Source organism: Pleurodeles waltl, chromosome 11 (assembly GCF_031143425.1).
Source record: "Pleurodeles waltl isolate 20211129_DDA chromosome 11, aPleWal1.hap1.20221129, whole genome shotgun sequence".
Taxonomy (NCBI): Eukaryota; Metazoa; Chordata; class Amphibia; order Caudata; family Salamandridae; genus Pleurodeles; species Pleurodeles waltl.
Window position 1 is genome coordinate 431,394,389 of NC_090450.1, and position 25,987 is coordinate 431,420,375.

The window sequence follows — 25,987 nt, forward strand, 5'->3', positions numbered from 1 at the left end:
AAAAATGCTCAGCACTAATAACTAAATTCCAAAATAAATATTTAATGAATGTAAATATATACAATTACTTGTAAAATATTTTACTAAAATAAAAAATATCTATTATGCATAAATAAATACTAAAAGTGATGTAAAGAACTAATTAAAAGTAGTTTAGTTATTTTTAATATAATGTATTATTACATTCATTTTAAAATGCAAACATGCTATTAAAATATTTGATCATTAAACAATACACCCTATCTTTACATATTTGTTTAGCATTAAATTATTTGTTTAATAGTTTTAACCATTTAAAAAAATGCTATTTAATTCCCCATCTCTATTATTTCTATGTGAGGATGTGGCATAACCAAAGGTCAGAGGTGTGTGGGGCTAAAAATAAAACTGATTTTTTTTGTAGTAACTTATACTTGTTGGTTAGGCTACTCCCCCTTTGTTAGCGGGTGGAAGCATGTAAATCTATACTTCTGAGTGACTTTATACTTGGATTCTGTGAATAGTCACAAGTAGTAAAGTTACTTATAAGTGTTAAGAGTAAATGTACATGTGCAAATTACTCACAAGTGTAATCTACCTTTGTGAATAGCGCTGTTCATTTTGAAAGAGAGTTCCTAAGGGTTTTCAGAATTAAAGAATACATAAACAAGATCTATTTGAAGATTTATGACCCACTTCTTTTTTCCATCTATATAAATAAATTGCACTCTGAGCTGAGCGAGTCCACTGTGGATGTCCCTGGGATTGCACATACCCAGTTTCTGGCGCTTTGATATGTGGATGATACAGTGCTATTTGCACCTACCCCAAATGCGCTGAGGACACTGGTTGATTGCTTTGTTTCTTTCATGATTAGTCTGGACTTGACCACTAATTATGGGAAGTCACACGTTTTGGTGCGTGGACCCGGTAAGTGTAATATCACCAGGATTACAATTAAGGGTCAGTCTGTGTGTAGCATCAATGATTTTGATTATTTAGGAATTATTTTCAACTCCAAGGGTTCTTGGCTGCCCTACGTGCGCCAAGCTCGTTCCAAACTTAGCAGAGCGGCCGGTACGATATTTAATTTACCTAAAGGAGGGGTGAAAGGTTTGATTCTCCCTCTTGTAAATATTTATAATGCTCAGTGTATTCCTGCTGACACGTATGGGGATGTAATTTGAGGCTTCTGTAATATTCGGTCCCTTGAAAGTGAGGAATCCCGCATTTGTTGGAGGCTGCTTCAGGTCCCCCCGTCGAGTTCCAGCTTTATAAGGCACTCAGAGTTAAATCTAAAATACATTACCGACAGGATTAGCTTGGCTCCTTTATTGATGTGGGTTCGAGTATAGTCTCGGTGTAGGAGCAAAATAATGGATCAACTTAGTTTAAATAAGGAGCGCTCTATTCCCTGAATTAATTACTTATTTAGAACTTTTTGTTTACTGGGTTTAGAGAGCTTTTCTATGTCCCTGACAACCATTAGTAGGAGCAACAAGCTGACAGTGAAGCTCCACTATTTTGAGTATTGTACTGAGAATAGACCGAAAATGGAAACAAGTAAAGTGCCTGTTTTATATTATTTTAGATATTTTGAAACTCGAGGGCCAGCTTTATATATGTTCGTAGCACTTACGAATTGGGAGAGGTCCCTCTTGTTTCGTTTTAGAGTAGGCACAGTGTGGAGACTATTGTGCTTTCAGGGTGAAAGTAGACTACTTGGAGATTCCGGCCTGCCTTGCCCGTGCGATGGACGGGGGAGCAGTCTCTGTTACATTTTATGTTTTTCTGCAGATTTTTTACCTTGCAGTTTAGAATTTTTCTTAAGCCACTGTTGAAAACGTTGGCTGCAAATGCAGAGATGCACTGTTTCACTTACAAATGCTGTGTGATGAGGAAGTATGTTTGAGAGTCAGCTTTTTCCTCCGTGCGGCTGTAAGAAACTCTGTGCGGAGTCTATGGAAGAATAGGATGGGACGTTAATGGGCATTTGCACTTTATGACAGATTAGGCATTTTGTTGCCATTTTAAGAAGGTTTTATTGATGTGTTTTTATTGGTACGGGCAGTGGGTAGACAGTGTCATGAGGGGTATTGCTGCTATTATAATTGTAATGGATTGCAACTGTGTTGTTTTGGGATTTTATTATGTATTGCATGGATACATTGTTTTATTCTTTTATGGCCAACATTTGGCCAAATAAAGCTTTATGATTGATTCAATTATTGTTAGTTTTGTTTCACATTGGCTTTTATATAACGTTTTCCTGCACCTTATGAGGCCCATTTGACCACAATGACTTCCCTTCTGGTGGTGCAGACAAAACAGGCACTGGCTGTAGGGCTTCCATGTCTAACCCGGGAAGAAGTATCCTTCCTGTGGCCTGATACTGAGGATGTGACTAAGATCATCATGGATCAGAGTTGATATTTCCCTCTGTTTAATGGTTTATGAAAGAAAAGATAGGACTTTCTATTTGTTGAGTCACAGATTGTCCACTCTTGGGAGAATGAAGGGACCTAAATGAGGAAGAAAGGAAAAACACCTGATCATCCGCTGTCATTTGTTCAGAACTTCTAGGTCGAAAACCACACAGGATTCTTCCATGGATGTATACTACTTGTATGAAACATCATTGTAAGTGTAGTTAAGATGTATAATATCTCAATGAAGGCTTGATTAATGGAGGTTATGGCTTTGTGTCTGCCTTGTCAGACATTTTCATAGTCTGGTGATTTATCAACATTGGCAAGGCTGCGTGATTTGCATGGAACCCAGTTTGGGATGTTTTCTACTCCTCATTAAAATATTCTTCTCTTCTTGTACAGATGGGCAAAATGATGCTTGACTCTCCTTACAAGCAAATATTTTCCTCAAAAGATCTCCCACACATCCCTCGACTAGGTCTCATACTTTTGGAGAGCTCTTCTGACCTGTATGATCAGTAAGCATCGTGATTTTGTGAATCTCGTTGCGTCCACAAAATGCTTCAGTCCATTTGGCCCACACTGAAGTACCAGGCACAGAGTTGATGAGAACCTTAGTCACACAGAAACCACCCTTCAATCTGTGAAATCAGCTGCAAACTCACATAAAAAGGACAGCATCACATTTCTAGTTTGTTCAGGTTGACACATGAATAGAACTGAGTGGCCAAGGAACGCAAGGGAGGGCTACGGAACTCAGGACTGGACAACTTAATGTGGTAAGAGATGACAGATTGGAAACTGGATAAGATGGGTTTCAGTTAACTGAAAAAAAGATGCACAACTACTTGTTACTGAAATTTGCTTTGGGCCTCTGACAGTAAACCCATCTAGTTTTGGGTGTTTCTGCCCTATGAAACACATAATCACACACTGCAATGGGGATGGCAAGTACAGTCATATTAGCTTTACTTCTTCACTATAAAATCCCTCCCTCCCGTAACTTCCAGGTGTAGCAATCTGTAATCATTTGCCCTCTGCCATTCACCAAGAACTACTAGCAGAGAAACAAAACTGTGATTTCTTCATAAATATTACCGTTAAATGGAGTGGAGCCAAGTAATAATTTGGAATCGAAATCCCTTTAGCTGGATGCTAATTCGACACCTCAGCTGTACTCTCCTCCTTTCTAACTTATAATAGTACACTTAAAAATGTGGGCCTCACAGAGATGCACTTCAATTATCCAAATAATGCCACTGTACCTCTGACCTGCTTAATGCACCGAATGGCATATTTCAATGTTGCTAGCATGCCAGATTTGCCTTTGGTCCGTTTTTCGGGTGGGAGGTGCATTTTTAGCTCTTGCAGCGTTTTCATCAACTCCTTTTCGTGCTTCACTTTTGCAGGCTGTTCACTGCTGCAGAAAAGAAAAGAAATATTCACTGATGTTACTTTGGATTTTGTTTAAATGCAGACATACATGCATTTTGGCAAAAAAGAGAAGTTCACACATACCATGGTGAGAAATACAATATTTAAGTAACAGTGCATTCTCACACATTGTCAGATTGCTGAATAGACAATACTGTTAAGCCCAAACACTTTTGGCACCAATTTTCGCAGATCAAAAAACGTGGCTCCAAATCGTTTTTCATATGAGCTGATGCGGACTCAGGCCTTGTGACATGCTATCTCTAATGCTACTTTGTCATACTGGATAAGTGGCACTTTTTTACGAATGGAATCATTTCTATATGTGTGGATTTCATAGGTGACAATGCTAAGTGCTACTTCTAAAGGGGCATTAACCCTCATGGTCTATTGGCACTAGAAAGGTGAAGACATATATCATGAAAGCAAAATAAAAATGAATGCTAGGGCCATATTTTATATTGTCTAATTAAGACCAACACAAGCAGGGTTTTCCTTATATTGAAACAAAACAAGTTCCGCAAGACTGGAGCCAATATCGAAAGGTTCTGCCTCCGAGTTTGGCATTTTTGAAGCATGGAATGTATAAGCCTTGAAGAAGAGATCTTCTAAGTGAGGAATGAGAATTATTGGGAGGGTATAATGGCAGGACGCCACTAATTATCTGTTTTGAAACCATAGGTGCATTTCATCCACTTATCCTGAAATCCAAACTTTGAGACTAAGTGACGAGGTTAATACTGCAACTAACACCACTCACAGCTGATGCACCGCTGGGGATTGAAACTTTTCTGTAAGTGTATCTGGTTGATAACCGTTGGATGTGTACTAAGCTGTACCCTGTAAGAGGACCAAACATTTTTTGACTTTTGAACAGGTCAAGGATCGGTTTGGTGTTGGGGGTGTGACACTTCCTCATTTGTGCTACACTGACTTAAGTATCTTGGGATATTTGTGGAAAGGAATGCCGGAGAGACCTTGTATAAAACTCAACAAAACACTACGAATCTCTGTCGAGATTGAAATGGCCCATGAACCCCACATACTAGACTTTATTGAGTATGCTCTGGATATGGGAATTGGGGTATGTATTTCTACATAATTGTCCATGACACTGAGATTAATGAGATGTGTTTTTAGCCTGACTGTGTTTCATGTGTGGTGAGTTATAGAACAAAAATAATATTTAAGAAAAAAAGTGAGGAAAGAAGGAGAATACTAAATGGGATGTTTTGTAATAACGTGGAAGCATTTCGGAAGCAAGATCTGTGAAACAGAAATGTAAATGCAATCTTGGTCTGAGCTATCAGTTAAAGCACACCCATCCGAATGGCAGAGGGATGGTCAAAGAAAGGAGCAATAACCATCAGTGACGTGATTACATCTTATGACAGTTACTGATATACATGTGGCTTCTGCTGCATTTAAAGGCTCTTCATTGATCTATACAGAGAATGATGCAATAGTGACTTTACCACTGCTAGGAACTTCTCTTTACTTTAGAGAACAGTAAGTACTTTGGATTTGGACACTTCCAGGTGCTATATATCTTCTGCTAAGCATTACAGATTTATCTGATTCTAGATACCTGTAATGTGTTTATACAAATTAAATGTTACAGTTTCCACCACATCTAGTTCTTGTAATTTATTCATAGTGTGTTCAATCACTACCTTATGTACAGCCAACCCTTGATTCAAATGATTAACTTTCTCTCCTCTATATCTAATGCTACAAATAAGAGTCCTATATGGGAAGCTGGCAACCACACGAATAATTTGAATATGAGAAAAAAACATTTTCATTAAACCCAACAAGATATCGACATAGACAGCTGACAGTTCACCAGGAGCATGCAGGTGATCTGCATCTACCACCGTTGCTTATTTTACTGTGTTTCAGAGGCCTGCTCTGGTGTAACAGAGTTGTGGAAAGGTTGTGCTTCTGCAGTTTGTGTGTACACACATCAGAAATCATATGGCTTCTTCTCCACGATGGGCCTAGCCATACACAATATCCTGGATGCCTGCCATTTCCTTGGAGTGCTTACTGCAAAACACAGATTATTGGGGCTCTTCTATCTGTGATGTGGTCTCCAAACATCTTTTTTTAGGAACTGTGTCAAAAATGTCAAGGGTCCTACCAGTCTCAGTCAGAGAGACCATAACTTTCTAAGGTTATCAAAGGTGATGCAGCTAACGGAAAGCTATAACTTTTAATACTACCCAAGTCCAGTGGTTCGTGTTTTTGTGTTAAAGAAAATGGGTGTGCCCTCCTTTTAAGGTTTAGTTCTCATCCCCTTCCCTCTTACTTATTTGGTATCAGCCCTCTTTTACAGGATTTAGAGGTGGGAGCTATACAAATCAGTACAAATACATTGACATATAACTGTGGGTGTTTTGTGACTTTCTTTAACATTCATGTCCCTGATTTATTTTCATGTTGTCATCACAGTTTTACACTGATTCTCACTTATTCATCTTTGTTTTCTTTTATTTTGCAACTCGGCAAACGATTTACTAAACGATACACCAGAGAAATGGGATTTAAAGTCGCATGATCGTTTAGGAAAACTTTTTTTAGAGCTGAAAAATGTTTGTGTACATTTTCTTTTGAAAGCAATTACCAATCTCAATTTCATGCTAATGCACATATTTCCCTAGGAGTATGCAGGATTTTGGGAGCATTATAAATAGCCTCGAATTGTTACATTGCGCAAAAATGTGCTAAAGCTTCCAATAGATAAATAAGTCAATATAACATTTGTAAAACGAGAGAATGAAGTTAGGCCTAACTGTAGTTGTTTTTCGTAGTCATAAACTCCTTTGAAACTCTGTGTGGCTTATGCTGCTTGACTTCCTGAAGAAAACTGTTAACGGTAACCCATTTCTTTGCACAACTAATGCTTCGCTTCTGGCCTGTGCATGGCCTATGCATGTTGCAAACTTCTTCCTTCTTAAACAATGGAACAGTATTATGTAAAATAATTTTGCTAGCTAACCTGCTATAGAATGGGCTGACTTACACATAATATATACTAAATTGCTTCTTTTATGAATGGATCCACATTGTGGAAGCCATCGGAAGGGAGATGACAATTGTACTCATGCATGCTCCTTATGTTCCTTATTCGTTCAGAAGTAAATGGTGCGTGGGAACATGAGTGAATGTTACCTTTCACCTCTGAAAATGAACGGACCTATTGTTTTAAAAGTTTCAACATGGGAAGAGATATTACATTTATGTTACATTTTTAATGACTGTGGATTTATTTTTGTAAGAAAAGTTGTCCGTAGAAAAGAGTAGGGGGCGCCCAATGTAGAGCGAGACAGATACAAGAGAGTGCTGCTTGTATTCCTGCCGCATGGGCATCTCATTCTCATTTTCTTGTATTTAACCATTTTGCTTATCCACAGAATAGACTTATTACTTCTACGAGAGAGACAAAGGGAACTGGATTGACTGCTGAAGAATAATATGATAGCTGAAGCTTTTTAAAGTGAGAGCTGTGAGAACTGGGTTAGAGAAAGACCAAAGAATAACTTTCTAGAATTCTTGACTGTATTTTTCCAGGTGTTTTCAATGTGACGAGACCAAACTGCATCTGGATTCTTCCTGAGCATGGGGAATTTTTGCCAAATAGACTAAGATGAACAGAATAAGGACAGATTCAAGACACGCTACGTGCAATTGTTCTGAACGCTGAATTGACTAATAAAACATAATACTCCTTTTCCAAATAAATGCTTTAAACTAAACTACCTTAAACTCTCTTTATTGACTTCCATAGAATTAACTGTGATTAACAAAGTGATGTTATAGCTTTTTGTATACTTAGGGAGAACTCCAGTGATCCAGATATCAATTATTGGGCCCAGTAACAAGGGCGGCGTGAATTCTACTAGTAGTGTTTAGCGAAGTCTCACTGCTGCACGTGTACATAATTTTGACTGGAACCACTCTCAATAATGTAAGCTGAGCTCACAGGTCACTGAGTTTCCTTAGGGTGCTCTCCCTAACAATAAAGGGTTTGTGCTAATAAATTATTTATATGAGTTGAAAAACGTATACATACATGTGGATACAGGCCTTGTCTCAGTGATGGACAATACTATTTAAATGATCCGAATTTCAGTACTGAAAATGAGCAGCTAAAGGGTTTGAGCTCCAAGGGGGTGAGGCCTACTTGTGCAGTGGACAACATAACATAAAAACGTGTCCTTGAACACAAACAACATGTCCTGGGTGATAAGAATTCCATATCCCTGTAGAGTGCGAGAAGCAGAGCATAAAATAGCAGTTATGTCATCTCCCCTTAACTTATTCCTCAGCTTAACATCACATGTAGGGAAGTGGCAAGACCTGAGCCCCCTGATACAAGAAAGGAAACCAGAAGAGAGGCATTCACCATTGCAGCTGCGGACACTGTTTAGCAATTTATGGTGCATTAGGAAGAGAGGGAAGGAGAGCAGAAGACTACCAACATGCAAGAATGGCCTTCCAACATCTCAGAGATGATGCAGCGAGCACAGTGGGTAAGAAAGCCACAGAGACAAGTGTCTGATTAGAGAATGAAGAGAAGAAATCTGCCGGGACTTACAATAGATCATTCCGGGGCCTGCATATTGAGAGTGAGTACCAACTCCCAGTTAGACTTTGAGTGAGGCAGAGTGAATGGTGATGCACCTGCAATGGCACAAAATAACAAACAAGCACACGCATGATTAATGAATGGATGCAAAACTGACATTTTGTCACAGCATGGTGCTTTGTAGCATTAGCCCATGGAAAAGAGAAGGAAATCCATGCTTTCCATTACTGGAAATTCATCAATATCTGCTAAACTGAAACGGTTTATAAAATCTCCATTTTGAGCCCAACAAAGAAATCTGCTGTGTACCTTTTCCAAAAATTCTTTGTTTTATATTAATGACACCTACTGAATCAATTATAGCCTGCACTTTATACAATGCATATTGGTAATTTTGAGAATTATTTTCAAGACAAAGACAACACAGTTTAGAAAGTGCATAGTAATGCACCAACTCATAACAAAAAGCTCACCTTCACTAATAACTATAATATAATCATAGCTATAGATAGGTAGCCAAGCTGCATTTGGTATGACAGGGGTAATGGTCATGAGCAACTCTGTTTAGAGATTTCTAAAAAAGTACCATCAATAGTAACTGTGATGTTTTAAGGTTTATGCATTATTCCATCTAAGCCAGCGTAAATATTACTACATTTAACCATGCAACCTGTCATAGGCACCTTCCCTTAGCCTCACCAATGTATTAACCTGAAGCGCTCACTTCATAGCTGGACAATGGTTTTATTTCGCATCCAACATGTGAAACTTCAAACACTGGTGAGTGTAAAATGATGAGGAGTCAAGCTTCATGTTTAGATTCAATTGGAGGACATCCACTCTGAGTTTAATTGTTTCTCATGATCTTATTCTAACACCAGCCTCCTAGAAAAATGAAACTTTAATATTTTGAGCATATGCTAGAAGCTTTGAATGATTGTTAAGGAATGTGTACACTGCTTATTTACAGGTAGTTTATCACCTTGGTGGCTGCCCAGTAGACCCTTCCCTGATTTTTCTGTGATCACTGTTGTCAAATAAATACATTTTGCCAACAACTCTCAAACAGAGTATTAAAGTTTTCTTTGATAACCTTGGCACCATGATACTAGAATTGCCAGCAACTTAATAGGAAGCAGTTGAGATTTGACCCGAGCTCCACTCTCTGACCGAAGGCACGTCGAACCTAAGAAAGAGATTTCTCTGAGGGGCACTTGTGAGTAGCCCAGCTTCAAGAGAAAAATATCAACCAAGACTGACAGTTTTTCTTGACTTGAACTGCTAAATGAGACCCTGCGTTGATATTCATTGGTATTGGCCTCTGTTTGCATGTCTGAAAAGCACCATTAAACAATGCCAAAGGAATGGGGAAGAAAAGGAGGACTCCAGGGTTCCAGAAGGTATTGGTGTGCCCATGTATTTGTTTTAATGTTTAGAATAGACCCTATTGGATGGATGCTGTGAGCCAAGTCAGGGACTTAAGGTAGCTCACCCAAGGACAAAAGCTCTGTAAACCCTTTGGGTCATGCACTAAGGTAACTCGACTGACAGGAGGCCAGTGGAACTTCGGGACTCAAATGGAGTGGTTGTGTATTTTTTGTCCTTCCTCCTGGGTATGGCCAGTTATTAATTGAGATACATTAATTTCTACTCGTGCGATCGAGGGCAACAAGTCAAAATAAAAAAACTGAAGCTCAAGGTTTCAAGTAGTCCCACATAAAAGGACATTTAACATTTTATTTATACCTAGTATGCTAAGAAAGCATTCAGGTACCAAGAGAAATGTGATAACTACAGCAAGATGGAAGCAAGTGCTTTCCTTTAAAACCTTATGTGCAGATAAGAAAAATCCCAAAGTAACATTTGTCCCAGCAATGGTAAGCGTTCCTACACTGGCATGAGTAGACCGTCAAGAATCTGCAGAACCCAAATTAATATCTATCCAAATGCAATCATTTTACTAGGCAGCTGGAAAGGGGCAGGATGGAAAGGGACAAATAGGTTGCAAGGGAAGTGGAGTAAGGAGGGGAAATGGTTGGTTCACTTCACCGGAGAACTCCACGTGTTCCACCTGTGGCCAATAAGATCACTGGTGAAGTGACAGGTCAAAATATTATCTTAATCTAGGCCAGTGGAACTTCGGGACTCAAATGGAGTGGTTGTGTATTTTTTGTCCTTCCTCCTGGGTATGGCCAGTTATTAATTGAGATACATTAATTTCTACTCGTGCGATCGAGGGCAACAAGTCAAAATAAAAAAAACTGAAGCTCAAGGTTTCAAGTAGTCCCACATAAAAGGACATTTAACATTTTATTTATACCTAGTATGCTAAGAAAGCATTCAGGTACCAAGAGAAATGTGATAACTACAGCAAGATAGAAGCAAGCGCTTTCCTTTAAAACCTTATGTGCAGATAAGAAAAATCCAAAAGTAACATTTGTCCCAGTAATGGTAAGCGTTCCTACACTGGCATGAGTAGACCGTCAAGAATCTGCAGAACCCAAATTAATATCTATCCAAATGCAATCATTTTACTAGGCAGCTGGAAAGGGGCAGGATGGAAAGGGACAAATAGGTTGCAAGGGAAGTGGAGTAAGGAGGGGAAATGGTTGGTTCACTTCACCGGAGAACTCCACCTGTTCCACCTGTGGCCAATAAGATCACTGGTGAAGTGACAGGTCAAAATATTATCTTAATCTATGTCATGTAGGCAACCACAAACAACCCAGCTTTCATCCCCCTCCTCCAAAGCAGCTTCCTCTCTACTAGGACAGCCCAAGAGAAACCGACTCCTCCATACACACCTTAATCCCAGTAGAACAAAAAGGGCAATACATTCAGTGTGTTATCAAAAGCAGCCCCACTTCCTGTACTATCAATACTGGTGTCATCCGATCGGCTTTCATTCCTTCCATACCCTTCCTGTCTAAGGCAAAATGTAGAGGGCATTTCTAACCAAAACTAAAACCAACAACGTTACCAACTTTGTCACTGTATTCTTAGGTCCTATGTCCAATCTGCATACTTTCTTGCTTAATCCCTCATCCCTTGCTAATCTCATAGGATAAGATCTTTTGTGCAAACTAAATTTACTGTATGTTGTACTTTTAATGCCACTTATTACTTATTTCCTATGGAAAATGAAATGTTATTTTAGTTTTGCTTGAGCAAATACCTCCCACTACTACAATCTGAGATACAGCCACTTCAGGGATCAGCTATTTTAGTACAAATTCTTTATAACAATCTACTACACATTGGGGTATACGATCATTGCATATCCCATTATGATTTGTTTAAACCCCATGAAATACCTTTCGTGTATACCCCAATAATTCTTGGAACTGCAGTTGATGGTATAATGTGCCCCTTTATATTTGAACTATTAAAATAAGGTATTCTGGCCACCACTGTGGGTACGCAAACAGAGGGGAAGGTACATGTCTTCTATAGGTTTATTCTCTCCAGGTAGGTGAAGTTTTTGTCCATATGGAGGCTGGGTCATAGCTGCAAGCAATCTTTACCAATTCAATGTATGCATTCGAAGTAACCCATGACTTTGGCTAATTGTAGTTTCAAAGAAGTGTCCTCACATCTTCAGGGAAACCAATCGAAAAAGGCACACCTGAAGAATCATCGATTCTTTGCTACCAAAGAAAGAACTGTGGTAAAATGTCCTGCATGATAAAGTGTCTTATGGAAAAGTTCTTGATGATTCCGCTAAGAATGACATTACCTCAACTTGTTAATTTAAATCATGGTATTGTGCCTGTAAGCTAAGATGGAATGATTTCTGTTGGAAATGCTCGGTGGTTTGATCCTCATTGTTCTTATTTGGCACAAGACTAACTATCACTTATATGCTACCTGTAAAGCATAGAATGTTGGCAACAGTGTCAAATCTTGCTGAGTTACCCTCTCGCTTCATGGGGACCTTCTGTCCATATACAAATTTTACATCATTCAGAAGTCCCAGAGCTGTTCTTACCGATATACACTGGCGACGGTTTGCTTATTTTCTGGGTCAGTGGAGATTTTCTGTTGTGCAAAGGCACAATGTGACTGCTGCTAAGAGACTGATTCCCGACTTTATCACAAAATTCGGAATTCCCCTCAAAATTAAAAGTGACAAGGGCAGACACTTAGAGCCTCATTATGAGTCTGGTGGTTCCAGGACCGCTGGACATGCGGTAGCAGTTGGACCACCACACTCCAGGCGTCACTTTACAACCCTGGCTGCCAGACTGCTAGGGGACCACCATCACCACCAGGAACATGGTTCCCAATGGGCTGATGGCGGTCAGACTCGAAATCAGCACCACCATTCTCAAGACAACTTCTGTTTCCGCCAGCCTTGCCATGGTGGTGACCCCACCATCGAAAGGCTGGTGGAAACATAGTGCTGGGGGCCACAGGGGGGGGGGCTGTGGTGCCCATGACATGGCCAGTAAAGGGGCCCTCCTGCTGAACCCCCTTGGTTTGCTGTGAAGACAGTGCACATTCTGAGGGTGCTGTTATGCTACGGTATTGGGCTTGGCTCCCTTAAGGGTGTAGCACTGTTGGCAGGAACTTCGTATTACAATGTTCCCACCGGTCAGCCCAGTAATACTACTTGGGGAGGTGCTGCCGGCATGATAGCAGTGTCCTCCGTACAGCTTTGGCGGTCCTACGGTGGGACCGCCAAAGTCCTAATGACCCCCTTAGTGTTATTAGTAGACCAAGAACTATGTAAAGTACTACATGTGCAACAAAACGTTCACCGTCTGTGCATACCATCCTGAATCCTGTGGTATGGTTGAATGCCTCAATTAAATTATGAAAAGGAAAATATTGAAAAGGTATGCTGAGACTAGCTTGACGTGGCCTGATGTCTTACCTTTAGCCCTAATGTTAATAAGAGCCATCCTCATCAAAAGAATTAAAGCCTGATGTATCAATCCGCTGAATTTGTATGGATTGTACTGGTAGCGTTCCCACCTGTTCATCCTGCTGAAGAGGTGCTATCAAATAAGTAGGAGGGGAGGGGATGAGAATTGAACCTTAAAAGGTAGTCACAGATCCCATTTTGTTTAAAACACAAATACAAGTCTTTGGGCTTGGGTAGTATTAAAAGCTATAGCGCTTTTACTAATTCTGCCTCTATGGGAAATCTTCTCAGTAGATATGGGGCTCAGCTGAGTGCCTATGACATAAAGAGGGGAAAGACGATGATTCTTCCTTCTACACATCCTGTGTCTCCGGCTTGAATAAACACCTATCTGTCTGGTGAAGTGTTGAACTACTGCAGGCAGCAGATTAAGGTTCCATTCTTAAGAGTTATGTTTCTTGCCGTACTCATTTTCCTTTATTTTCTCTATTTGGGTTTCGAAGGGCTAAAGAAATGTAATTATATGGAAAAGAAACAAAAACTTCCAATGTATGCCATGAAAATGAGGACTGCTTTGCTCCACTGAGTTTCTCTTGAAAGCTGCCAGGGAGACCCTAGTCTGATTTCTCTGTGTTCCTTTAATTTCTTCACTCGGGTTTCAAAGATCTCAATGAATGCTGCAAATCAATTTGCCTGCAGAGGTCATAATAATGTTCAGAGAGACTCCATGCTTTAGTTAAGATGAATTTTAGTACGGCCAAAATCAATTATTTAATTATAATGTACCCCTGATTAATTGGCTGGGCAGAAAAGCCCTGAGTTTGAAGACAAAATTGACAATTAAACCCTGATTACAACAACTGTGTCCTTATTTGCTTTTAATTGACTACTGAATGCAGTCTGCATTGCTCGTCTATCACCATGGAGACAAACTCAATTTACTTTTTTTAATTTGCTGAGCTCAGAAACACAGCTTTATTATCAGATCTCAGAATAGAAATGAATACCCGTGGAAGCTGCAATGGAGAAGGTTTCACAAAGCAGTTATAAAGTTCTGTCACAAGCTCCAAAGAAAATATTTTGTTATGCCACTGTGTATTACAGCGCAAACCAGTGATGCATGAAATTCTCTAATCATCCTGAAACACTGGTGATATTATACTCACATTTCACTTCATTGGACTAACTGTTAAATTACACATGGACTAACTTTAAATAAACTATAGACAAAATATGTCTGCCCATTCTGAAGAGTTCCTACTATACGCAGAGTCGCACTTAAGCAGATCTGCAAAAGTCCATGTGTGTTAAGTATAACTTAAATGGCAGGGAAGCTGTTTTATCCAGGTCCCTCTTTGAATGTAACACTCTACTGTTTAAATTAATTCATAGCCCACACACTTTATGCATATGGGTGGCAGCTTGATAGAAAATCCAACAGTCACTAAAATAACCCCAAACCATCTGTTATGCTTTTCCTGACACTATTTCACTTGAAAAACATCCACAGCCCCAACTGATCCAGACATCATCACCTACCTGAACACTCTCAAAAGAGGGCTCAGATATCACCCCAACATGATCCCAACTAGAAGAGTCTTGTAATGTACACCAGTCTCAAGTCAACATTACAACAAACAGCCATAATGATAACTTAAGAACTCATCAAGTTCAATGTAATAGCTATATCTGTCTTCTAGCACCCCACCCAACCCTCTCTCACAAACATTATCTTTTGTTATCATACAATGCTTCATTTCATTGCACCAGTAAAACTACATAAAAAATAGATGGGATGCTAATGCATCAAAAAAATGGGTCAGTACTCATAGCCCAAACTTTACAGCGGCATACTCTAGTAGGTCTGCAGGGAAAGCAAGAACCAGAAAATGTAGAAGGTGCTCAATAACAAACATTATGTGCATCAATACACACCTAAGATGCTTTCTGTGTTATCTTTCCATTTTGCCATAACATTACATAGAACAAATGGCAAATTAAAACAGGATCCAGATTACAGACCATGCTTTCAACAGGAAACAATACATGTCCTGTGGAGGCAGGTTGCTGCCAATTGATAATAAAGTACACACCATTTCAATATACTAAATGTGACTATTGTAAATGAAATATATTTGTTTACATTGTAATAAAAGTAAAATATTTACACTTATTACAACAAAGACATAGGGTGCTTGGGTGTCATTTAAAGAATTCACTGACTAAATCATACAACATACAGCCCTATATTTCTTGGTGTGCCACATAAATTGGCCTAGGTGTACAGAGCCACCTGAAGCTCAATGCTACCATGACAGAATTGCTGCTATTTTCCAAGAACAATAAACATGACACAGTACAAACCTGGCTCAATTACATGAACCTCGAGGGCTTGGAAACTTAACTTTCACCGAACACCTTGTTACTTGGATTCACCTGAGACACCAAGCTCACCTTCAAGGAACACACTGGCAAAAAAAATACAAAGATAGCCTGACACTAGTTCTCTTTTCTAAAGAAACCAACATTTTTTGTCCCCGAAACAAACTTCAAAACTGTGGTTCAAGTCTTCATAAATCTGGCATCTGTATGGTGGTGAGAGAGCGTAGCTTATATAATCTATACTAACTTGAAATGTTTATGAATTAATGTGTGATAATGCCACATAGAAACTGTAATAGTAATTTTGCTTAAACGTGCACCTGAAATGTGATCACGGGGAGTGGCCGCCAATGTATACTTGGACTAATAATGATGACTAAAATGTTTATGTATTATTATATTGAATAAGTTTATACTAATTATCAATAATTGTATTATTGAATTTGTGCCGAAATCCTTGTAGGCCTTAGGTTGGCATGAGCCGAAGCTTAGCTGCTTGGCTCTCATATTAAATGTATTTTTCCTATCTTGCAGTATGCTGACTCACAAAAGGACACGACCTCTTATTTTTCTTCAAACTAGAAGACGAATGTAACCATGCTAGATCCGTTCCGATGCAATTTTCCATTGCTTGTAGAATGATATTAAAACAAAATGAAACAGTGTAGATTAATGTAACGTACAAGGTCATTCAAACCGGTGAAGACAATGGAGCTACTGACCAAAAGATGTGCAAAGAATTACAGAAAGATTAAATCATACCGGACGTGCCACCTCTGAAGACATCGAATGGGAGAACCAATCAAGGACTTGTAAAATAATATGGGGTGAAAGATAGGGGACCTAATGTTTTTTCTGATAGGTTAAAGATAGTGGGGTATAGCAAATGTCCAATAGGATTTTGGGGGAATGTACAACAAAAAAGGGATAAAAACCCATGACACGGGGAACCAGTGGTGGTGGTTTAGGGAATGCTATTGTTTTTTTCCAGAAACTTTGTCACTCTGTTTGGTGACCTGATGGTTTACTCAAAACCATCCTCGCCCTTAGATTATTCCATATTACACTTTACCTCCTTTGCCCGGAGCTGAGTTCTGACAGATAGCGATTTGACTGATGTCCTGAAGACGAAGACTGAACCTGTGCGCTGACCTAAACTTTGGAGGGTAATTATGACAATGCATATGTGATTTGTCTGTTTGCTTTTCCTTTCTAGGTACCAACTGCTTACTTTTGACAGAGACCATAGTTAGATGTTTTGCAAATTGGTGTTCTAAATCGTTTTGCATGAAGCCCAACATGCTAATGCTAATCAGTGGTTAGGACAGGTGTTCACTAAACTGACGCAAATAGACAAACGACCGAACCTATGCTTTGTTGAACTGATGCGTTATTGACACTCTGCTAAATTGATCTATGTTCACGCCGTGTTATGTTCTGATGTTTGTGATTCTCGCCTTAATGAAATCTTACCAAAGTTGCCATATCGCGACTATGCTATTATGTTTCTTGGTTTCAGACTGACGCACCTGCTGTTAGAGTTATAAGAAATAGGGAATAAAACTCATAAAATTCTACTAAACTGGTGTGGTTATTCATGACTGCGAGGTCATGGGAGTGTTTTGAATTGATTAATGACTTTAACTAAAGTGAAATGTATTGTTGTAATAAATATTGATGACATTATTGATGTAGTGATTGACATATTGATTAGCTATCTCGTCCTAAGGTGTCTCTCAACTGGGTCAAAAGATTCATTGGTCTACAACGAGTCCTGATGTAGAATAAATTATCATAAAGCGACGCGTTATCAGTGGTAATGTTCTACTCTATGGCTTCCCAGACTCTACACTGGCACCCATCAGGGGCAGCCTACATGCTGCAGCATGTCCCATCCACGACCTGAAGAAATATCATCACATTACCCCCATCCTGATGAAACTTAATTTGGCACCCCTTGCCAGTCCTCACCATCTTTAAAACCAGCTGCACCTCTTACAAAGCTATCACGACCTGCACTTGCACTTACCTTGCAGACAATCTCACCATGGTGGATCTCTGCACATTCGCAGCAAGGGCACTACCAGGCTGCAGACTAAAAACTGTAAAAAAGAAAAAACAAGCCAGCAGACCTTTTCTATCTATGTGTCTAGAATCTGGAATAACATTCAAAGGTGTTCCAAATTAGGAAAGAGCTGAAGACTTAACTCGAACACTACATCACAATTCATTATCCATCCACAACCCAGCCTCCTCTCCTCTTACCCACTGACTTTATGCGTTTTTTGGCCATGTACAGTGATCCATTGCCTCTTGGTTCAGTTTGCCCTATAGAAATACCATATACAAACACACCTATACCTCTATAAATTAACTTCAAGTGAGCCATATATGTTCTAACCACACCATTTGAAAGAAAATGATAACCTACACTTTACAAGATTCTGCAAAAGTGCCAGACTGGGAACAAAGAAAATAGAAGCTTCCCACAAAACAGATACAGAAGTAAATAGTGAAGTTATTTCCGTGCCACCATCTTTAAAACCAGCTGCACCTCTTCCAAAGCTATCACGACCAGCACTTGCACTTACCTTGCAGACAATCTCACCATGGTGGATCTCTGCACATTCGCAGCAAGGGCACTACCAGGCTGCAGACTTAAAAGTGTAAAAAAGAAAAAACAAGCCAGCAGACCTTTTCTATCTATGTGTCTAGAATCTGGAATAACATTCAAAGCTATTCCAAATTAGGAAAGAGCTGAAGACTTAACTCGAACACTACATCACAATTCATTATCCATCCACAACCCAGCCTCCTCTCCTCTTACCCATTGACTTTATGCGTTTTTTGGCCATGTACAGTGATCCATTGCCTCTTGGTTCAGTTTGCCCTATAGAAATACCATATACAAACACACCTATACCTCTATAAATTAACTTCAAGTGAGCCATATATGTTCTAACCACACCATTTGAAAGAAAATGATAACCTACACTTTACAAGATTCTGCAAAAGTGCCAGACTGGGAAAAAAAAAAATAGAAGCTTCCCACAAAACAGATACAGAAGTAAATAGTGAAGTTTTTTCCGTGCCACCATGAGAATAACACAATCAGTAGAAGGGGAAAAATATATATATATTCGTGGTGAATCAAATGGGGGGAGCCTGAACTCCAATGCCTAGTACTACTTCCGGCAGGAGGAGAGCCGCCATTCCCCAATTGAGCCCAGAGGCGCTTAAAGCTCAGGGACTGCTCCTGCGGCTTGGGACGCTATGAATCGAATGGGGGAGCCTGAACTCTAATCCCCAGCACCACTTGCGGCAGGAGGAGGGCCGACATTCCACAATAGCACCCGGAGGTGCTTAAGGCTCACAGACTGCACCCGCGACGCAGGACATGCCGAATCGAACGGGGGATCCTGAACTTCAATTCCCAGCACCACTTACGGCAGGAGGAGGGCCGCCATTCCACAGTTACGCCCGGAGGCGCTTAAAACTCACGGGCTGCTCCTGTTGCACTGGACACATGAGGGGCGCGTGTCTTGGCGAAGACTGGGCCAAGAGAGGGCCAGTCTGCACCTGGACATGGCTGGGCCCTGTCTCTTGGTTTTGCCTTTTTTGGGTCCTAAGTTATAGAACGTTTTGCTGTTGTTAACCCCATCTCTATATTAGTGTAATGGGTAAAAGGAAGGTGAGTGTGTCTGCTAGCTCTAAAGAAACTAAATCGACAGTCTCCATAGCATTGTTTCTCACTATGGCTATGTCTGCATTAACCGCCAAAATTGAATCGGTTGAGGAGAGATTGGGGGCTGCGAAGGAAGTCTTTTGTTCCCTCCTCTCAGTGCCAGCGGTCAGCAATCAATCAATCTTGGAAGGGGTGGAGGGCAGGGATTCCTGGGAGGTTATTAAAGAAAGGAATGAGCACAAGATACTACCGTGGCCGCAGCGGAAATCCGCTACAGGTATTACGACCCACATCTCGTAATCCGCGACAATACAGACACCCACACAAGTCCGCCACACCAAAGGTCAGTGATAAACTGGCGATAGCAAAACCTACACATTCACGCCAACAGAAATACGCCCACACTATCACGACCCACGAATCAACGCAAAATACACACACATTTACAAAACACAACCACATTGGACAAATCGAAATACACACACCTGATACACATACACACACCACACCCACACACCCACAACACCATAAAACACACACCCACATTACCCACAAACCCTTACAAAGACCTTTTTGTGAAGAAGCAGAGAGAGAGAATAGCAAACACTACACAAGCATCCACAAGCATCACTCATACAACATCACAACATTTTACACAGCACAACAAACATCACCTCACACCTCACCCACACCACATCATGGCACATCAAAGACACCCCAGGTTTTCTGAGGAGGAGCTCAGGGTCATGGTGGAGAAAATCATCCGGGTAGAGCCACAGCTTTTCAGATCACAGGTGCAGCACACCTCCATTGCTAGGAAGATGGAGCTATGGCGGAGAATAATCAACAGGGTCAACGCAGTGGGACAGCATCCAAGAACATGGGATGACATCAGGAAGAGGTGGAACGACCTACAGGGGAAGGTGCGTTCCGTGGTATCCAGACACCAGATTGCTGTACAGAGGACTGGCGGTGGACCCCCACCTCCTCCCCCACAACTAACAACATGGGAGGAACAAGTCTTGGCAATACTGCATCCTGAGGGCCTCCCCGGAGTGGCAGGAGGACTGGACTCTGGTAAGTCATATCTTAATTACCATATCCCCCACCCCACCTGAATGCCATCACATACCACCACCCTCCTGCTCACCCCCATCACTCCAACACCTCACATATGCCCCACTATCACAACCCAGCCATCCCAATACCAAGCCCTGCATGCAACACCAAAGCATGGACACCCATTGCCACAGCATGTCCAGTACAGATACCCACACAGACCCCAAAACCCTAATCACACAATGGCAAACACAACAATGCAAGCACAGGAGTAGAGGGTAACTCATCCAATGCACAAGATGGCACACACAGATACAATAACTATGCATTTACACCCCAACAGGACCCATACCCAATGTCACCAGACAGGAGGTGCCAGACATATCCAGTCCCCCCCCCAGAAGAGGCCCCCAGTGACGACAGCAGCTCTGCATGCCTGGATCTGGATGACCAGCCCGGCCCATAAGGGACCTCTGGACAGTCGGGTCCCCTGCCACTGTCACAAACCACCACAGAGCCTCCCCCGTTAGGAGACAGCACCCACCCAGCGGGTCCATCCCTCTGTCCCCAGGGCACGTCAATCAGCAGTGTGTCCACCACTTCAGGGACCCCAGGCAAACCCACCAACCCAAGACAATCAGGGACCTGGGGTCAGTTGCAGTGGGCACATGGTTCAGAGGACAGAGGCACAGGATAACAGGGAAGCTGGGAGGACTGGTGTGCGACAGAGGGAGGACAGGCCCAGGGAACCCACTCTCCACAAGGCACTTTCCAACATCATGGGAGCATACCATTATTCCCACGAGACCATGGGCACGGTACTGGCCAAGTTTCAGGAGACCCAGCGGCTGCAGGAGGAACACTACCTGGGGATCAGGGAGGACTTGAAGTCCATCAACACCACCCTGGTCACCATGGCAGGGGTGCTGGCAGATGTGGCCAACACCATGAGGGACACAGTGGCACACAAACGGGCCCCTGACACTAGCCTGAACGATGAACAGCCCTCCACCTCTGCCGGTGCTAGTGGACAAGAGGCCCCACCAAAGGACCAACAGGCCCCCAGCACCCCACCCCCTGCAGAAGGAGAACCACCTCGCAAACGGTCCCTGAGATCCAGGAACAGGACAGAGAACATTGCCAAGACCCCCACCAGGAAATAAGACTCTCCTGATTGTCACACTTTTGTCCCACTTTGTCACCCTGACAACTTTGACCTACCATCACTCCACTTCCTATGCCCCCTTGGACAATGTACCTGTGAGACCAAGAGACTGAACTCTACCATGGACATTCCTCCACCATCACCCCAGCCCATTGCACACCCCCTCCACTTATTAGCACAGAAATAAACACCCTTGAATCACAAATCAATATGGAGTCAGTCTGTACTTTCACAAATGTGTAATTGCAACCTCTCAGAAATATAGCAATGCCAATGTTCATGTTCACATACCAATGTTGCACAGTTGTTGGGCAGCAGTAAACATTGCAGAGGGCACAAAGTGGGACTCAGATCTGTGAAATGGAAAGGCAAAGTGACATGTCAGGGTCCATACACAGAGGTAAAAAGGCAGATTAATGCTATGTCCTACAGTAGTATGAGATGTGAGAAGCAGTGCCATCCTCTTATCTGTGTCTCACTGGAAGTATTGCATGATGATGTTGTTTCGATTGTCTATATCTTCTTCTTTTGCCTCCTCTTCTTCACTGTCCACAGCCTCCACAGCTGCCACAAGACCAGCATCAGGCCCATCCTCCTACAGAAAAAGCACCTGGCGTCGCAAAGCCAGGCTGTGCAACATACAGCATGCCACAATGATCTGGCACACCTTCCTCGGTAAGTAGTATAAGGAGCCACCTGTCAGATGGAGGCATCGGAATCTGGCCTTAAGGAGGCCGAAGGTGCGCTCTATTATCCTCCTAGTTCGCACATGTGCCTCATTGTAGCGTTCCGCTGCCCTTGTCCTGGGATTCTGCTCTGAGGTCAGTAGCTATGACAGGTTGGGGTAACCAGAGTCACCTGCAAATATCGGGGCACAACTGTTAGACATCCTCCACCCTTAGGGACTCTCCCGTACCCAGACACCTATTTAAACTGTGTGGGGACCGTGGGCTCACCTATTAGCCACACACGGTGCCTCTGGAGTTGTCCCATCACATAAGGGATGCTGCTATTCTTCAAAATGTAAGCATCATGCACAGAGCAAAGATACTTCGCATTCACATGGGAGATGTACTGGTCTGCCAAACACACCATCTGCACATTCATAGAATGGTAGCTTTTGCGGTTTTTGTACACCTGTTCATTCCTGCAAGGGGGGGGACAAATGCCACATGTGTACCATCAATGGCACCAATAATGTTGGGGATAGGACCCAGGGCACAGAAGTCACCTTTCACTGTGGGCAAATCCTCCACCTGAGGAAACACAATGTAGCTGCGCATGTGTTTCAGCAAGGCAGATAACACTCTGGACAACACATTAGAGAACATTGGCTGTGACATCCCTGATACAATGGCCACTGTTGTTTGAAAGGAACACTGGCCAGGAAATGGAGCACTGACAGGACCTGCACTAGAGGGGGGATTCCTGTGGGATGGCGGATAGCTGACATCAGGTCTGGCTCTAACTGGGCACACAGTTACTGGATTGTGGCACGATCAAGTCTGTAGGTGATAATGATGTGTCTGTCTACCATTGTCGACAGGTCCACCAGGGGTCTGTACACCAGAGGATGCCGCCATCTCATCACCTGCCCCAGCGGACGTGCCCTGTGGAGGAGAATAGTGAGCAGAGGATCATATACCACATAAGTTTCACAAGGCTGTTTAGCACAATCGTGATCTAATCGTTGTGTGCCTTTGTCTGTCCGTATTCCTGGCCAAAAGTGCTGTGATGCAGTTAGTTGCCATGCCATGTGCCCCCGTGAAATGGCGGCTGCCTGACCTGTGAGGAGGAACAAGGGAAAATGAGGTAACTGCGCTGGCGTTCTGCAGCGTCGCGGTAGGCTGTTGAAGACCGCTGCGCAATTCAGCATTGGTTATCATTGGGGCCTTTGGGTTCCAGGAGCCAATGACGATGTACGCCGGCGGTGACTGTTCACTCACTTGATACCTGACCATCAACAGGAGAGGACATACACTGCAAATGCTGCTGTGACCTGCGTCCGGATGCGACAATGGCTACAGTGTCTGGGGAAAGGGCCCCTGCCTTCACTGTGGATGAGTTTGAGAAACTGGCGGAAGGGGTCCTCCCCCAGTACACGCTACTCTACGGTCCTCCAGACAAACAGGTGAGTAAACTGTGTGAATGGTGGATGGCACATGATTGTATGGAGTGTCATGGATGGAAGAGACAGGGGGGGAGGGCACAGGCCAGCATGTGAGGATGGTGAGTGTATGTTGCCAGGGTGGGAGGTTTGTGGGCAATGAGTGAGAAGAACCGAACGGGGGAGTAACATCTATTTTTACTTCACTATTCCTCTAGGTCAGCGCCCACCAGAAGAAGGGTATTTGGCGTGCCATAGCCTAGGAAGTGCGGGCCCTGGGGGTCTACCATAGACAGAGCACCCACTGCCAGAAAAGATGGGAGGACCTGCGCCGCTGGAGCAAGAAGACGGTGGAGGCCCAGCTGAGGATGGCCTCCCAACGTGGAAGGGGTGCCCGTCGCACCATGACCCCCCTGATGTACCGGATCCTGGCGGTGGCATATCCTGAGTTGGATGGGTGCTTGAGGGCATCACAGCAGCCACAAGGGGGTGTGTACAGTCTCATTCAGCTGACTCTGCATGCTTTACGAGGTGTCTGGGTGGGGGAAGTGGCCTGTGGATTCCCCTAGGCCAGGGCAGACGCGCCAAGGTACATCCATTGTTTTGCAGGCTCAGTGCCACTCCAACCCCAAAGGTGGTAGTTGCCCTCTATACCTAGTCAGGCTCCTGTGGGTTCCAGCTGTGCATCAAATGGGTCTAGGCAGACTCCCCCATAGGCATGTGCTTTTCCCCTGCACTGTTAGTACATGCACTAGTGCATAGGGCTGCTCCCTGTGTGTTGTGTTCGCCAACGGTAGTGGCGTTGCAGGCATTGACCATAAGTCTCTTCTGTCTTTCCCCACCTTTTTGTTTTGTCACCCTGTTCTTGTGTGCATTAGCATCATCTAGCAGAGAAGCGTTGGCACCGGAGCAGGAGGGAGCTGCAACCCACATGGCCCTGGAGGGTGAATTTACTGAGTCTGAAGGCACCAGTGGACGGAGGGCAAGGGGAGCTCCACGATGGGGACAGGAGCAGACACCAGCGACAACGATTCCTCCTCTGATAGGAACTCGCTTGCGGTGGCGGGCACCTCTGTGCCCACCGCAACAACTGGTACAGCCGCCACCCCCCTTAACAGCACCGCCCTCCCAGCAGCCCCTCATCGAGTTTCCTGTGCCCACTCACCCAGGAGGGTGCCAAGGGCCCAGCAGCGACATCCAAGGTGGGGAAGGGACACAAGGCTAAGGGGAAGTCAGCACAGGGCACGGAGCGTCCGGCTGAGGGACTAGAGTCACCCCTTCTGGCAACCAGAACAGCAACCTGTATGGCGGTGGACACCGTCACCTGCACCTCTGCTGCCTCAGCAACAGTCCCCAGCATCATCCCCAGTGGGCAGCCGTCCGAGGCTGCAGGAGACGTCCTGGACCCTGTACAGCGTACATGAGGCACAACACCCAGCACTATTAGTACCAGCAGTTGGCAGGGTGGAGTGTGCATCTGCCTCCTTGGAGTATCATGATACCTGTTCCCAGACAATCTCGTGGCACACACACCCAGGTGAGGGAATGGGATCTGCCACACTGCCTGTGCAGCACTCTGGGCACCAAGCCCCCTCCAAAACCAGTGGAGAGATACATCCAATACCCTAGTCCTTGGCGGGATGTAGCTCTCTGGGCAGCAAGCCCCCTCCAGAACCCGTGGAGAAAGGCATCCACTACCCCAATCTTTGGCAGGATGAAGCACTCTGGGCACCAAGCCCCCTCCAGACCCAGTGGAACTTGTCAACAACTTGAGCGACTGTGGCTTTGCACTCCCCAGGACCAATCAGTGGGCAAACCACCCACTTGAGAGACTTGAGAGACTGTGGCTTTGCACTCCCCAGGACCAATCAGTGGGCAACTCACCCACTTGAGAGACTTGAGAGACTGTGGCTTTGCACTCCTCAGGACCAATCAGTGGGCATGGAGCTCCCTCGTGGAGCAGTGGTGTTGTTCGTTCATCCGGCTGAGGTGACCCCCCTTTCCCCTGGGGGGCCGGTTTATTTTCGATCTGATGCCCCAGCAGTGTTCTCGAAGTTTCAAGACAGGTATCATGTGTGGGCTTCGCCCATGTATTTTGGGACCACTGGTCCATAGACAATGATTGCAACACTATCCGGACTTGTGTGGTTGCTGTACATATTTGTATATACTGATGATTTTAAGTTATCTTGGCCTATCTGATTTTTCGATGATTACACTGGTTACAATCCTTTCATTTTGTCTTTGCGTTCTCCTAGGGGGTGACGGGTGTAAATGTCATTTTGCTGC

The 25,987-nt window shown here is 43.2% G+C and overlaps 1 protein-coding gene across 2 annotated transcripts in view; it reads right to left on the reverse strand.

The window, feature by feature from the left end:
- The window catches only part of PER2 (period circadian regulator 2), a 441,952-nt gene that overhangs the window by 375,108 nt on the left and 40,857 nt on the right, over positions 1 to 25,987 (reverse strand). For both annotated transcript variants that reach the window (XR_011199417.1, XM_069213793.1), the window contains exon 4: positions 3,674 to 3,828. Coding sequence is in view for 1 of the 2 variants with exons in the window: in XM_069213793.1 (XP_069069894.1) it covers positions 3,674 to 3,828 (155 nt within the window). In the remaining variant the exon portion in view is untranslated. The remainder of the gene's footprint in view (positions 1 to 3,673; positions 3,829 to 25,987) is intronic.